The sequence below is a fragment of the Mastigoproctus giganteus genome, chromosome 8 (genome assembly GCF_048544385.1).
Source record: "Mastigoproctus giganteus isolate SK-2022 chromosome 8, ASM4854438v1, whole genome shotgun sequence".
NCBI lineage: Eukaryota > Metazoa > Arthropoda > Arachnida > Uropygi > Thelyphonidae > Mastigoproctus > Mastigoproctus giganteus.
The window spans coordinates 29,489,017-29,501,062 of NC_143582.1; the positions used below are offsets into that span (position 1 = coordinate 29,489,017).

A 12,046-nucleotide genomic window follows, 5' to 3' on the forward strand; every position below is an offset into this window, starting at 1 on the left:
TGCCCTTCTCTGTACCCGTTCCAGCAGCTCTACATCCTTCTTGAAATGAGGCCTCCAGACCTGTATACAGTACTCTAGGTGTGGCCTGACCATTGCCTTATACAAGGGAATAATCACCTCCTTATCCCTGCTAGAAACATTCCTATATATCATCGACAATACACCATGAGCTACTCTTGCAGCCCGTCTGCACTGCTCAGAAAACTTCATATCTGCCTGCACAACCACCCCCATGTCCCTTTCATTCTCTACCACTGTCAGTGTAGTACCACAGAGTTGATACGTTGCTTCTGGGGTTGCTGTTTCCCATATGTAGTACTTTACATTTGTCAATGTTAAACTTCATTTGCCACCTCTCAGCCCATCTGCTCAACCTTTCCAGATCCTGTTGCAGCAGCATAGTGTCAGTAGTGTCCTTGACAACCCTGCGAACCTTCGTATCGTCTGCAAACTTGGACATTAAGCTTGATATACCATCATCAATATCATTTATAAATACAGAAAACAATAATGGTCCCAATACTGACCCCTGAGGGACTCCACTAATAACATTAGTCCATGATGAGCAGTGTCCATTGATTACTACGCTCTGTCTTCTCCCCCTCAGCCACCCCTTTATCCATAGCAGCAATTTGCCTCCAATGCCACACTGCTGCAATTTGTGCAGCAGTCTTCCATGTCCAACAGTATCAAAAGCCTTTCTAAGATCCAAGTATATAATATCAAAGTTATTCCCTGCATCCAGTTCTTTTGTGACTGCATCATAGTATCCAATCAAGTTGGTCAGGCAAGACTTCCTGAGTTTACATAAGTAAAGAACTCTTTGCTGTTTTTCTTTGCATCCCTTGTCAAAGATTTCTCGCAATCTGCCTTCGCCTGCCTAACCTCTTTTGTAACTTGGTTACAGATCAACTTGTATCTATGCTGTGTCTGAGCTATAACTGAACTCTTGTCTAGATGATCCTGCAGTGCTTCTTTAACTAGTGCCTCCATTAATTTTCCGGGAACAGAAGTTAAACTAACAGGTCTATAATTACTTTTGTCGCCTTTTGATCCTCCTTTGTGAATTGGAGTCACATTTGCACATCTCCGGTCCATGGGTACTTCCCCTGAGTCCAAGGGAGCTCTCATAATTATGGCTAAGGTTTGCTTACTTCCTTTGCTGCCTCCTTTAATATAACTGAAGAGATTCCATCCACCCAAATGCAAAGTACTGCATATGGGTAGAAATAACCCCAGAGAAACGTACCAACTGTGTGGTACTACACTTAAGGTGGTAGAAAATGAAAAAGACCTGGGAGTAATTGTGCAGTCAGATATGAAGTTCTCTGAGCAATGTAGACAGGCTGCCAGGGCAGGTCATGGGGTTTTGTCAATGATATATAGGAATTTTGCTAGCAGGGAGAAGGTGGTGATTATCCCTCTGTATAAGGCAATGGTCAGGCCACGCCTTGAGTACTGCGTACAGGTCTGGAGGCCTCATTTTAGGAAGGATGTAGATTTACTTGAGCGTGTACAGAGAAGGGCAACAAGATTGGTGAGGGGAATGAAGGGATCCTCTTACCAAGAGAGGCTTAAGTTCTGCAAATTGCAGTGGCTGGAGACTAGGCACCTGCGCGGCGATCTGATTGAGGTATATAAGGCCATGAATGGGTTGAGCACGCTGAATTCTGATGGGATCCTTCCACTTGTTCAGATTACGAACCTAAGGGGGCATAAATTCAAATTAAGAAAAGACAGATGTAGAATAGATGTGCGGAAATTTGCCTTTAGCCAGCGGGTGGTTAATTGCTGGAACAAACTTCCATCTGTCGTTGTGGAAGTTGATAGGTTGAATAAATTTAAGGAGGAACTGGACAGGCATTTGGAGGGAATGGTGTGATTTTTTTTTTGGCTGATGCTGCATAAGCTCATACATTTGCTCTCTTGCATCACATGCCACTACTACTACTACTACCCCAGGTGCCTTACTTGTATTTATCTTCAATAATTTCTCCTCCACTTTACTCTCAGTTATTACAAGATTCTCTAGCTTACTGCCAGAGTTGAGTACACCTCTGGCATTCCCCTCAATGAATAACTCCTCATGTGTGAATGTCGATGCAAAATATTCATTCAGTTTGTTAGCTACCTGAGCAGGATCATCAACAGTTGACTCATCGATATCAAGTGGACCAATCTGATTCATCCCCTTCCTTCTAGAGTTTACATAAGTAAAGAACTCTTTGCTGTTTTTCTTTGCATCCCTTGTCAAAGATTTCTCGCAATCTGCCTTCGCCTGCCTAACCTCTTTTGTAACTTGGTTACAGATCAACTTGTATCTATCATAGGCTTCTGTGTCACGTGTTAATTTGTATGTATCCCATGCATTTTTCTTCTCTGCCATATGTTTCATTAGTTCATCTGACATCCACTTAGGCCTAAACCTTGAACAATATTTCTTAGTTGGTATGTAAAGCCTAGTAGCTTCCAAGATAAGTTCTTTGAATGCTTCCCATTTTGAATTTGCTGTTGGTAACATCATCACTTGGTCCCACTGTATAGAATTTAAATACTGTCTCAGTCCATCGTAGTCGCCTTTAGCAATAACCCTTCCCTTTACCCCTAATGGTAGTTACCTCTTTGAGTAAATCCCACTTCAGCACACTGTGATCACTGCCACCTAGTTGTTCATTTACCTGCAGATTCCTAATGCATGAATAATCACTACTGATAATCAAATCAAGAGTATTACTCCCTCTAGTTGCCTCCCGAACATGCTGATGTAGAAAACAATCATCCAATAAATCCACAAAAGCCTTGCTAGTGTGTGAGTGACCAGCCCCCAAATTCCAGTCAATATCTGGGAAATTAAAATCCCCCATTATAACACTCTCTGATTTACTGGCCCATTCTATTTCCCTGTACAGTATCTTATTATACTCATCAGAGTCATTACGCCTATAGCACACTCCCACTCTCAATTTTGATCTCCCAATGCTTATGTCACACCAAACTGACTAGACACTGCACTGTCCAGCAATGTCGACTGGCTTCACTTCCTGGGATTTTATGTATTTCTTAACTAATAGCATAGCTCCTCCCCCCTTCCTATCCGGTCTATCCTTTCTGTAGACGTTGTACTCCCCAAATTCCAGTTCTGCATTCCTTATATCTGTGTGACACCATGTCTCTGAAATCCCCACAATATCTGCCTTTGATGTTTTGAGCAATACCTCAAATTCATCAAATTTATTTACTAAACTCCTAGCATTGGTGTACACGCAAGTATACATGCGCCTGTTCTTTTTCTTAGCTACCCTAACACAACCCATGTGTTTACTTGTACCCCAATGATTCCTAGCAGTCTCTGAAATATCCTGCATCTTATTTTCCAGGCTGCGGCTCATTCCAATAGAAGCAGTGCAAGAATCACTTTCACCTCTGCCAGTGGCTACTGTAAATCTATTAGTCCTTGTATCTCCCCAATCTAGCAGTTTTCTGACCCACCTAACACTGTCTCGATAGCATCAGCAAACATTCTTGCACCCTTTCTATTTAAGTGTATCCCATTCCTGTAGAAGCAGTCTCTCCTGTTAACAAGTACAGACCAGGCTGAAAAAAATTCTACCCCTTGAGCCTTGCACAATCTTTCCAGGGCCGAATTGATCGACAGGGCTCTCATCATATACTCCCTCCTATCGTGTCTGGGCAGAATTGCAGACACTTTCAAATTCAACCCTAATTCACGGCTTTTTTTCAACAGTGAGCTGTACTTGTTAAGTAATTCCGCCGGTCTCCTACTCTTAATATCATTAGTGCCAACATGTGCAATTATATCACCTTTTGTGCCCTTAAAAGATGATATCCGCTCTACGACGTCATCAACCTTTGCCCCTGGCAGACAGACTAGCTTATAAGTACTGCACATGGGAAGTAGTAACCCCAGAGTAACGTATCAACTCTGCGGCACTACACTGACAGTGGTAGAGAATGAAAAGGACCTGCGGTTAATTGTGCAGTCAGATATGAAGTTTTCTGAGCAGTGCAGACTGTCTGCAAGAGTAGCTCATGGTGTCTTGTCAATGATATACAGGAATTTTTCTAGCGGGGATAAGGAGGTGAGTATTGCCTTGTATAAGGCAATACTCACCTCCTTATCCCTTCGTGGACTAATGTTATTAGTGGAGTCCCCCAGGGTTCAGTGTTCGGTCCATTGTTGTTTTCTGTATTCATTATTGATATTGATGATGGTTTATCAGGCTGAATGTCCAAGTTTGTAGTAGATACGAAGGTTGGCAGGATTGTTAATGACAGTACGCTGCTGCAACAGGATCTAGAAAAGTTGAGCAGATGGGCTGAGAGGTGGCCACTGAAGTTTGTTTTGTTTGTTATTTGGTTTTTAGGAGCATTGGCAAATAAGGCCATATTGCTCCGGGAAATGCGGTGGTCATTCCCTGAACTTTCCGCATCCTCCGTATTTGGTTGTGACAGGCTCGAACCCCGGTCGAATCAAGAAGCGTGTGCTATGCACTGTTGCTCCTTCCCACAGGTCTGGAGGCCTCATTTTAAGATGGATGTAGAGCTGTTGGAACGAGTACAGAGAATGGCAACAAGATTAGTGAATGGAACAAAGGGTTGCTGTTTTGAAGAAAGGCTTAAGTTTTGCAAATTAGTGTCCAGAGATTAGGCAACTGCAAGGTGATCTGATTGAGGTGTATAAATCCTTGAATGGTTTGAGCATGCTCAATGCTGAGAGGATTCATCCTCTTGCTCAGAATAATCACCTGAGAGGGCATAAATTCAAATTGAGGAAAGACAGTTTTTGGATAGATGTGCATAAGTTTGCCTTTAGCTAGCGGGTGGTTGATTGCTAGGACAAACTTCCATCTGTCATAAAAGTTGATAGCGTAAATAGATTCAAGGCAGAACTAGACAAACATCTGGAGCAAGTGGATGGGTGAAATGAGAAGAGTGTCTTTTTTTTTTTTTTTTTTCCAGCTAATGCCATACAAGCTTACTTTCTTGCATCATGTGCCTTTACTAATGCTAATACTATTAAGCAAATTACTTTTTGCAATTCCCTCAGGATCTCTGGTAGGATTATTTGTGAACCATAAAAAATCATTAATAAGTTGAGAAATTTTGCTTTATTTAATGTTCTCGCTGCTGCTAGTCACACCATTAGTTGTTCCGAATATTGTTAGTGAACATAAATTACCCATGTCAAATTAAGCTTGATGTAACATGGCAGTACTGTCCCTTCTGAAACATAGTTGGTTTTCTTCATGCTAAGAAAACATTTATTGATTCCCTTGAGATCTATGGTAAGATTACATGTGAACCAAAAAAACATCACTAATGAGTTTAGAAATTTTTTCTGCTTTATTGTTCCCAGTACACTACAGCAGAAAAAAATTGGAGGACTGTCTTAGAAAAGTAATATTAATTAAGTCTGATCTTACTGTTGCTTCCAATCAGGTGAACGGTTGGAATGGTATTATTCCTCTCATTTTTTGAAAATGCAACCTTTAGCATTAGCATTAGTAGAGGCATTTGATGCAAGAAAGCAAGCTTATGCAGCATCAGCCAAAAAAAAAAAAAAAAAAAAACCACTTCCACTTCACCCCTCTGTTCATTCAAAATACCTGTCCAGCTGAGCCTTAAACTTATTTAGGCTATCAACCTCCACCACAAGGGATGGAAGTCTGTTCCACCAACCAACCACCCGCTGGCTAAAGGCAAATTTCCGCACGTCTATCCTACATCTGTCTTTCCTCAATTTGAATTTATGCCCTCTCAGGTGATTTTTCTGAGCTAGAGGAAGAATCCCATCATCATTGAGCATGCTTAAACCATTCAAGGCTTTATACACCTCTATCAGATCACCTCGCTGGTGCCTAGTCTCCAGACACTTTATTGCCGAAACTTTTTAAACATTCATTTTCTACTGCATTAATAAGCAACCATAAACTAACTCTATTAATCCATTATATTAACAACTATTAACCCATTATAAGAAATTTATCTCTTTTGTTAATCTTCTAATTGTTCCCCCCCCAAAAAAATGCAATCCAAAAAAAAAACAAGCACATTATTCTTAAAAAACACTACTGCCACCAGTAGTAGTGTTTTTTTCTCAAATGCAAAATTCAAATGTTATATAAATCACAGGTTTTTAAATGAAAGTTGTACTTCCATAGTTAAGAAAACATCTAATGTTAAACATTATCAATTATTCAAAGTAAATATTTTTTTACTGTTTAGGTATCTGCTTTTCTACAGTGCTTGAGATCCAACCACTTAAAGCTACAAAATCACACCTTGGTGTTATTGAAAAATCTTTAAAATGTGGTGCACATCCAATTTAAATGGCTGTCATAAAACTGTAGTTGAGTATGAACAGCAGAAAATCAAGTAGTGATAAATAAGAGCTAAGTGATGAAATAAAGTAGTGATAAATAAGAGCTAACTGATAAAAGAAGTAAGGTGTTGGGAATGAAGGCAAATTAGACTGATTTTCAGAATTTTATTCCTATTTTGTAGTAAAATTCTGCAAGTATTTGAAAGAGCAGAGTATTTAGGCAAGAAAATACACTAAGGACCTAATATAAAATGTTTCATATTTCAGGATTTTTGTCTTTTTGATAGACTCCAAAAAGTAATTATTTTAGATAATGCTTAAATTCATTCAGTATGGTACTATGAAATTGATAGTTTGAGGCAGGTTACCAGCTTGAGATGTCTGTGAAGATGAGCAACTTCCATTCCCCTCTATGTTTTTACAGTGTTTTTCAAAAAACAATGAAATTTGATGAGACAAAGTATATTGAACTGAATCATCTTTTTGTAACAGGAGAGCATGGATGAGATGTGGAAGAAGATGCTCACAAAATCTGGCCTGAAAAAAAAAAAAAATAGATAAAAAGAAAAGGGTAGAATTATGTTTCATATAGTTAATTATATAAAAAATCTTATCATTCTTATTCTTAATAATTGAAAATAAAATGCTTTTAAATCTTTAATAATGAAACTGGCACATTAAAACCATTACTTATGACTATGTCAGTGGACAAAATTCAAGGTGTGCATATTTACTTACTCTTTGTAAATTAAACTGTGCAAATAAATCAAGTAATCAATGCAAACACAAACAAGCACATGTACTCGTCATTCTGATATGAAAATATATGATATCAGATTTTTAAATTCGAATTATGATATTATTATTATTAGCCATATGGTGCAAGGAAGCCTCAGGCTTATGCTGCACCAGCCAAAAAAAAAAAAAAAAAAAAAAATCCTGCATTACCTTGAGAGAGAGAGAGTGTGAGTGAGTGTCAGAAGTAGAAGGGAATCACCAAGAAAGCAAGAAAGAGAAGAATGATGATATCCAGCTATACAAATACAGTCAGACCAATCTTTAAACAGAGGGTCTGACTGTGCATCAGTCAGTCTGCACAAATTCCAGGAATGACTGAGTAACATTTCATGGTCCAATAATATGAGACATAGTATGAATGATTTGTTATTTTATTAATGAATAATTTCAATGCGGAAAACTATAGGGTGCCTGTATTTTTTTTTATCTAACATTAACCCTAACTCAAATTATAAGAACTAGTTGCTAGCTATATATGGTGCAAGGAAGCCACAGCCAAAAAAAAAAAATCCTTATGCTAGTATTTTTACATATTTTTATCACACCAATATATATATCTATAAATAAAAACCTTGCCATGAATCTAATATAGACCTTACATACTAGGCACACATAAGGTATTTCAGAGTTGGTATTAGTGATTCTGTTCATTAGGTAACATTAAGTATTAGTGATTACAGAATCACTAATACCACTGTCTTAAATACCTTATGTGTGCCCTATTATGTAGTGCAAGGTCTATATTAGATTCATGGCAAGGGTGTTTATTTACAGATATATATATACTGGTGTGATAAAAATATACATGTAAAAAAACTAGCATAAGAATTTTTTTTTGGCTGGAGCTTTCTTGTACCATATATAGCTAACAGCAATACCACATCCGTGTAACCCATACATATCTAGTTTTTGTAATTTGAGTTAGGATTAATATAAAATATAAAAAATACAGGCACCTTACAGTTTTTTCATCAATATTATTTAAGCAATAAAATAACAAATCGTTTATACTTATGTCCCAGTATCATCGGACCATGAAACATTACTCAATCTTGTTAGAAACAGGTATCCATTTTGGAGAAACAAATGGTCCAGGTTTTCTTTTAATAGATGATAATGCATTTCTTCACAGTTCATCACGTGAATTAATACTGTCTGAGGGAGAATATAGACCATACAGAATGGACAGCCTCATCTCCAGACTTCAATCAACAGACTGTGCCCAGGAAGCTTGGAAAAGGCTTGCCAGTTGTAGGTCCCCTCATTGAGCTTGCTGTTGTTATGTTATTGATTTACATGCATCAGCATCTTAGGTCATATTGTGGCTGTAAATTTTGTCACGAGCTGAAAACCTAAATTTACTGAAAAGGCCTTTAAGAGTTTCTCCAGTATTCAGCAGGATTCAAACTGACAGCTCTCCAAATGAGTGACAAGTGGAAAAACCATTATCCACTACAGAAGATCACCATCCTTGCATCAGTCTTCTCTCTCTCTCTTTTTTTTTTTAAACAGAAGACAAAGGAAACAAGGCGAGAATTTAATTTGGGGAGACATATATTTATACATTTATTGATATTTATACTTTGAGAAAGTTTATGACCATATTCACTTGGATAAATTATGGTTAATAATGAAGAAGGGATACTATCAAATAACTAATGCAAGAGCCATGCAATGTCTACAACAAGAATTAAAAGCTAAAGCTAAACAAAAGGAGCAAAAACTAATTTTATATTTAGGCTTCAGTAATAAAAGAGGAAATAAGCATTAACCAGAATGTAAGACAGGAATGTTACACATTTCCAACTCTTTTTAGTGTTTACATGAACAATAACATTAGAAACTTGAAGAATGTGATTTACCCAAGAATCTGACTTAATAAATTACTTCTTTAAATACAATTTCATATTCCTCAATAAACTACCTGCATCAAATATTCAGGATATGTACAAGTATTATGCATGACATTGATTCTGAAGTTAATGCTAAAATAGAAAAGTTTTAAAACTCAAAGTGGTATTGTGAGAAGTAAAAATTTAAACTCAAGCTTAATAAATTTATAGTTATGGCCATGCCAACAATAATAAATAGGAATCAGAAACTTTGTCAATACTTGAAAAATTGAATAAAATAAAATACACGTGAACAGATAAGCCTGGCAAAATATTAAGAAGGAGCCGAAGTTGGATTCCTTAAATGAAAGATAAAAAAACAAAACTGAAGCCAGAACAGGGATTCTGCCTAATTCTTAAATGCAGAAGAAGAAGAAGATAAATTAAGAACAAATTTAAAAACTGATTAAAATAAAAATTTTAAATTTGCAAGGTTTAGCTATAGACAATGCTTTGGAAAATGATATTATGTTACTACTACCCTGGAATAAAGTTAAGGATTTTTTCCCCCTACTATAACATTTATTTTTTAATTTGAGCAAAAGTAACTTTTATGATATAAATAAAAAGACAAAGTTGAAATGTGAACAAGATAATACTTTTATTTACAGCTTCCAGGTTTTCATGATGAATCACTATTTTTAGGAATAAAATGAAACAGTCTGGTTCAGGGGCAGCAATCTTTCAGAGATGATGTGCCAAATTCATTCTAGCATGATAACATGGGTGCCAGGCTCACTTTGGCCTAGAGTCTGGTATCAATGGTAAGCTCTGAAATTGGAGAGTCTATGCATGAAAATTAAATACTCTTAATTTTTTAAAAAATGGGAGTAAGCAGGACTAATAGGTATATCTGAAATTCATTTAGGACTGAAACACAGGCACATCATTCTGTCTTTGTTGTGATTTCCTTTGTGATAATTATACTAGTATGCAATCAATTTATGGTGACACTTGGGGAATCTTTGATGCTGCTTTTAGAATCAACGTCTTTTAGAAGTTGCCAAATCCTGATCTAGTTCATTAAATAACAAATTTATCTGATAGAACGAGAAGTAAACGATCCAAAAATAAAATGCAATTCACTGAAAAATTTATGAGAGTAGCAGTAGATTGGTAGAAAAAGACAGAGAAGGTAATCCATGGTGAGTTGTGCATTTAATGTATTACAAAACATTACAAACAGCTGGTCTTGTTTTTTTTAATTTGTATACCTTTTAATAGTAACATTTTTTATGATGTTACAGTAAGTTAAAAAAAATTAAGTAAATGTGATTTCTATTATCTAAAATGAGATTTGCTATCTCAGTTAAATATTTGGACTGAACTGAGATAGAAAACTAAAGTGACTTTACATTTGGATAGATATCATGAAGATTTCCTTTTGTTCTTTTTTTTTTTCCACTGTATATCACTGAATATATAGAATGACAAAAAAGTACTTGAAAAAATCCTTCTATACTATTTATTTTAGTTTTTTTTTGCACTATAAAAATTTACCATGAAAAATAACTTACCTCAACCTTACATATTGGGATCAACTGCTGAAAAATTTGATTACAGCTCACACCAGTTTCCAATAACGTGCAAACAAGCTTTGTTATCCACTGTGAGTGAGTTACTTGTTCTGGAGACCAGAGGTCAGAATCATCAATTGCTTCTGCAAATTCTGAACTAGTAAGGGAATGAGGCGTAACCCCTGACTATATAACAAAACAAAATAAAACAAAAAGAAGCTTAGATGGGAGGTGACCAGCTTGAAAGGATGCTGAAACTAAAATGTTTTGTAACACATTATAAAGTAAAACAAGGGATTACACAAACTGTTTCAAATAATAAAAAAAAAAAAGCTAACATTATTAGGAAGATTTTTTTTTTTTTTTTTGAAGCACGGAATACTTATATGGAACAAGTTTCTTCAAAATATGTTGCTTGTACAACCGCATATTGTAAAAGGAACAATTTGGTTCACCAGTAACATAACCTATAAGCCAAATATTTGGAAAGCAAAGGACCAACTTAAATTCACATACATGATGTTAATGAACTTAGTCACAAAAATAGTTGACCTTCATGTCACTATTGTGGCTTAGTAAAAGCCATATAGTGCAAAGAAGCCACAGGCTTTTGCTGCACTGGAAAAGAAAGAAGAGAGAGAGAGAAAGTCATTTGGCATCTAATTAGGCCTTAGTTTGATTCCTATCTTAGACCAGATAAAATTTATGGTCTTTTTACTTGAGTTTGAGTTAGCTGGTCTAAAAGTAGAAGTGCAATGGAATACATCCACTGAAATTTGCATAATTCACATAATTTGGAATACTGCCCCTCCTCCAAACTTCCAAATCAGCTCTGTACACATGCAGTTACAGACACACACAGGTGTGGAAGATGACAGGCAAGTAGTAAGGGGGGCTCTTACCAACAAAGGCTTCAGTTCTGTAAACTGCAGTGTCTGGAAACCAGGCACCTGTGGGAAGAGCCAACTGAGGTGTTTAAGCTTTGAATGGCTTGAGAAAATTCAATGCTGATGGGGGTTGTTGTTGTTGTGGGAGTAGTGCCGGTGCCAGGCTATTTCATGCCCTGGGCAAGGCCCACCCCAAGAAAATTGCCAACTTCAATTTTTAAAAACAGATGCCTTGTAGAGAAAATGAAAAGCACAAAACTTGAAACTGCAAAATTTATTTTAAATTGCAAGAATAAGTAATACAACAATCTTTGATTATCTTTCTCAAATACAAAATAAAATGTTTTAGCACACAAATCATTTTGAATAATCTTATGAATTGTGATGTTAAAATTTAAGTTTCTTAAAAGTTTTAATTTCAGGTACATCAAAATCTCACTTTGCATGCCTTTTCCTTTGCAAATTTTGCTACCAATTCCTTCAGGACAAGTGGGTTGTTGTTATTATTTGGTTTTTAGGAGCATTAGCAACTAAGGCCATATTGCTCCAGGAATATGCGGTGGTCATTCCCTGACCTTTCCACATCCTCCGTATTTGGTGGTCACGGGC

General features: G+C 36.6%; 1 protein-coding gene across 1 annotated transcript in view; it reads right to left on the reverse strand.

Moving 5' to 3' along the window:
* Positions 1–12,046, reverse strand: part of tefu (Serine/threonine-protein kinase tefu) — a 222,120-nt gene that overhangs the window by 138,977 nt on the left and 71,097 nt on the right. The window contains exons 5-6 of the mRNA XM_090379277.1: positions 10,551–10,736; positions 6,712–6,880 (exon numbers count right to left, since the gene is read on the reverse strand). Of these exons, the coding sequence (XP_090235403.1) occupies positions 6,712–6,880; positions 10,551–10,736 (355 nt within the window). The remainder of the gene's footprint in view (positions 1–6,711; positions 6,881–10,550; positions 10,737–12,046) is intronic.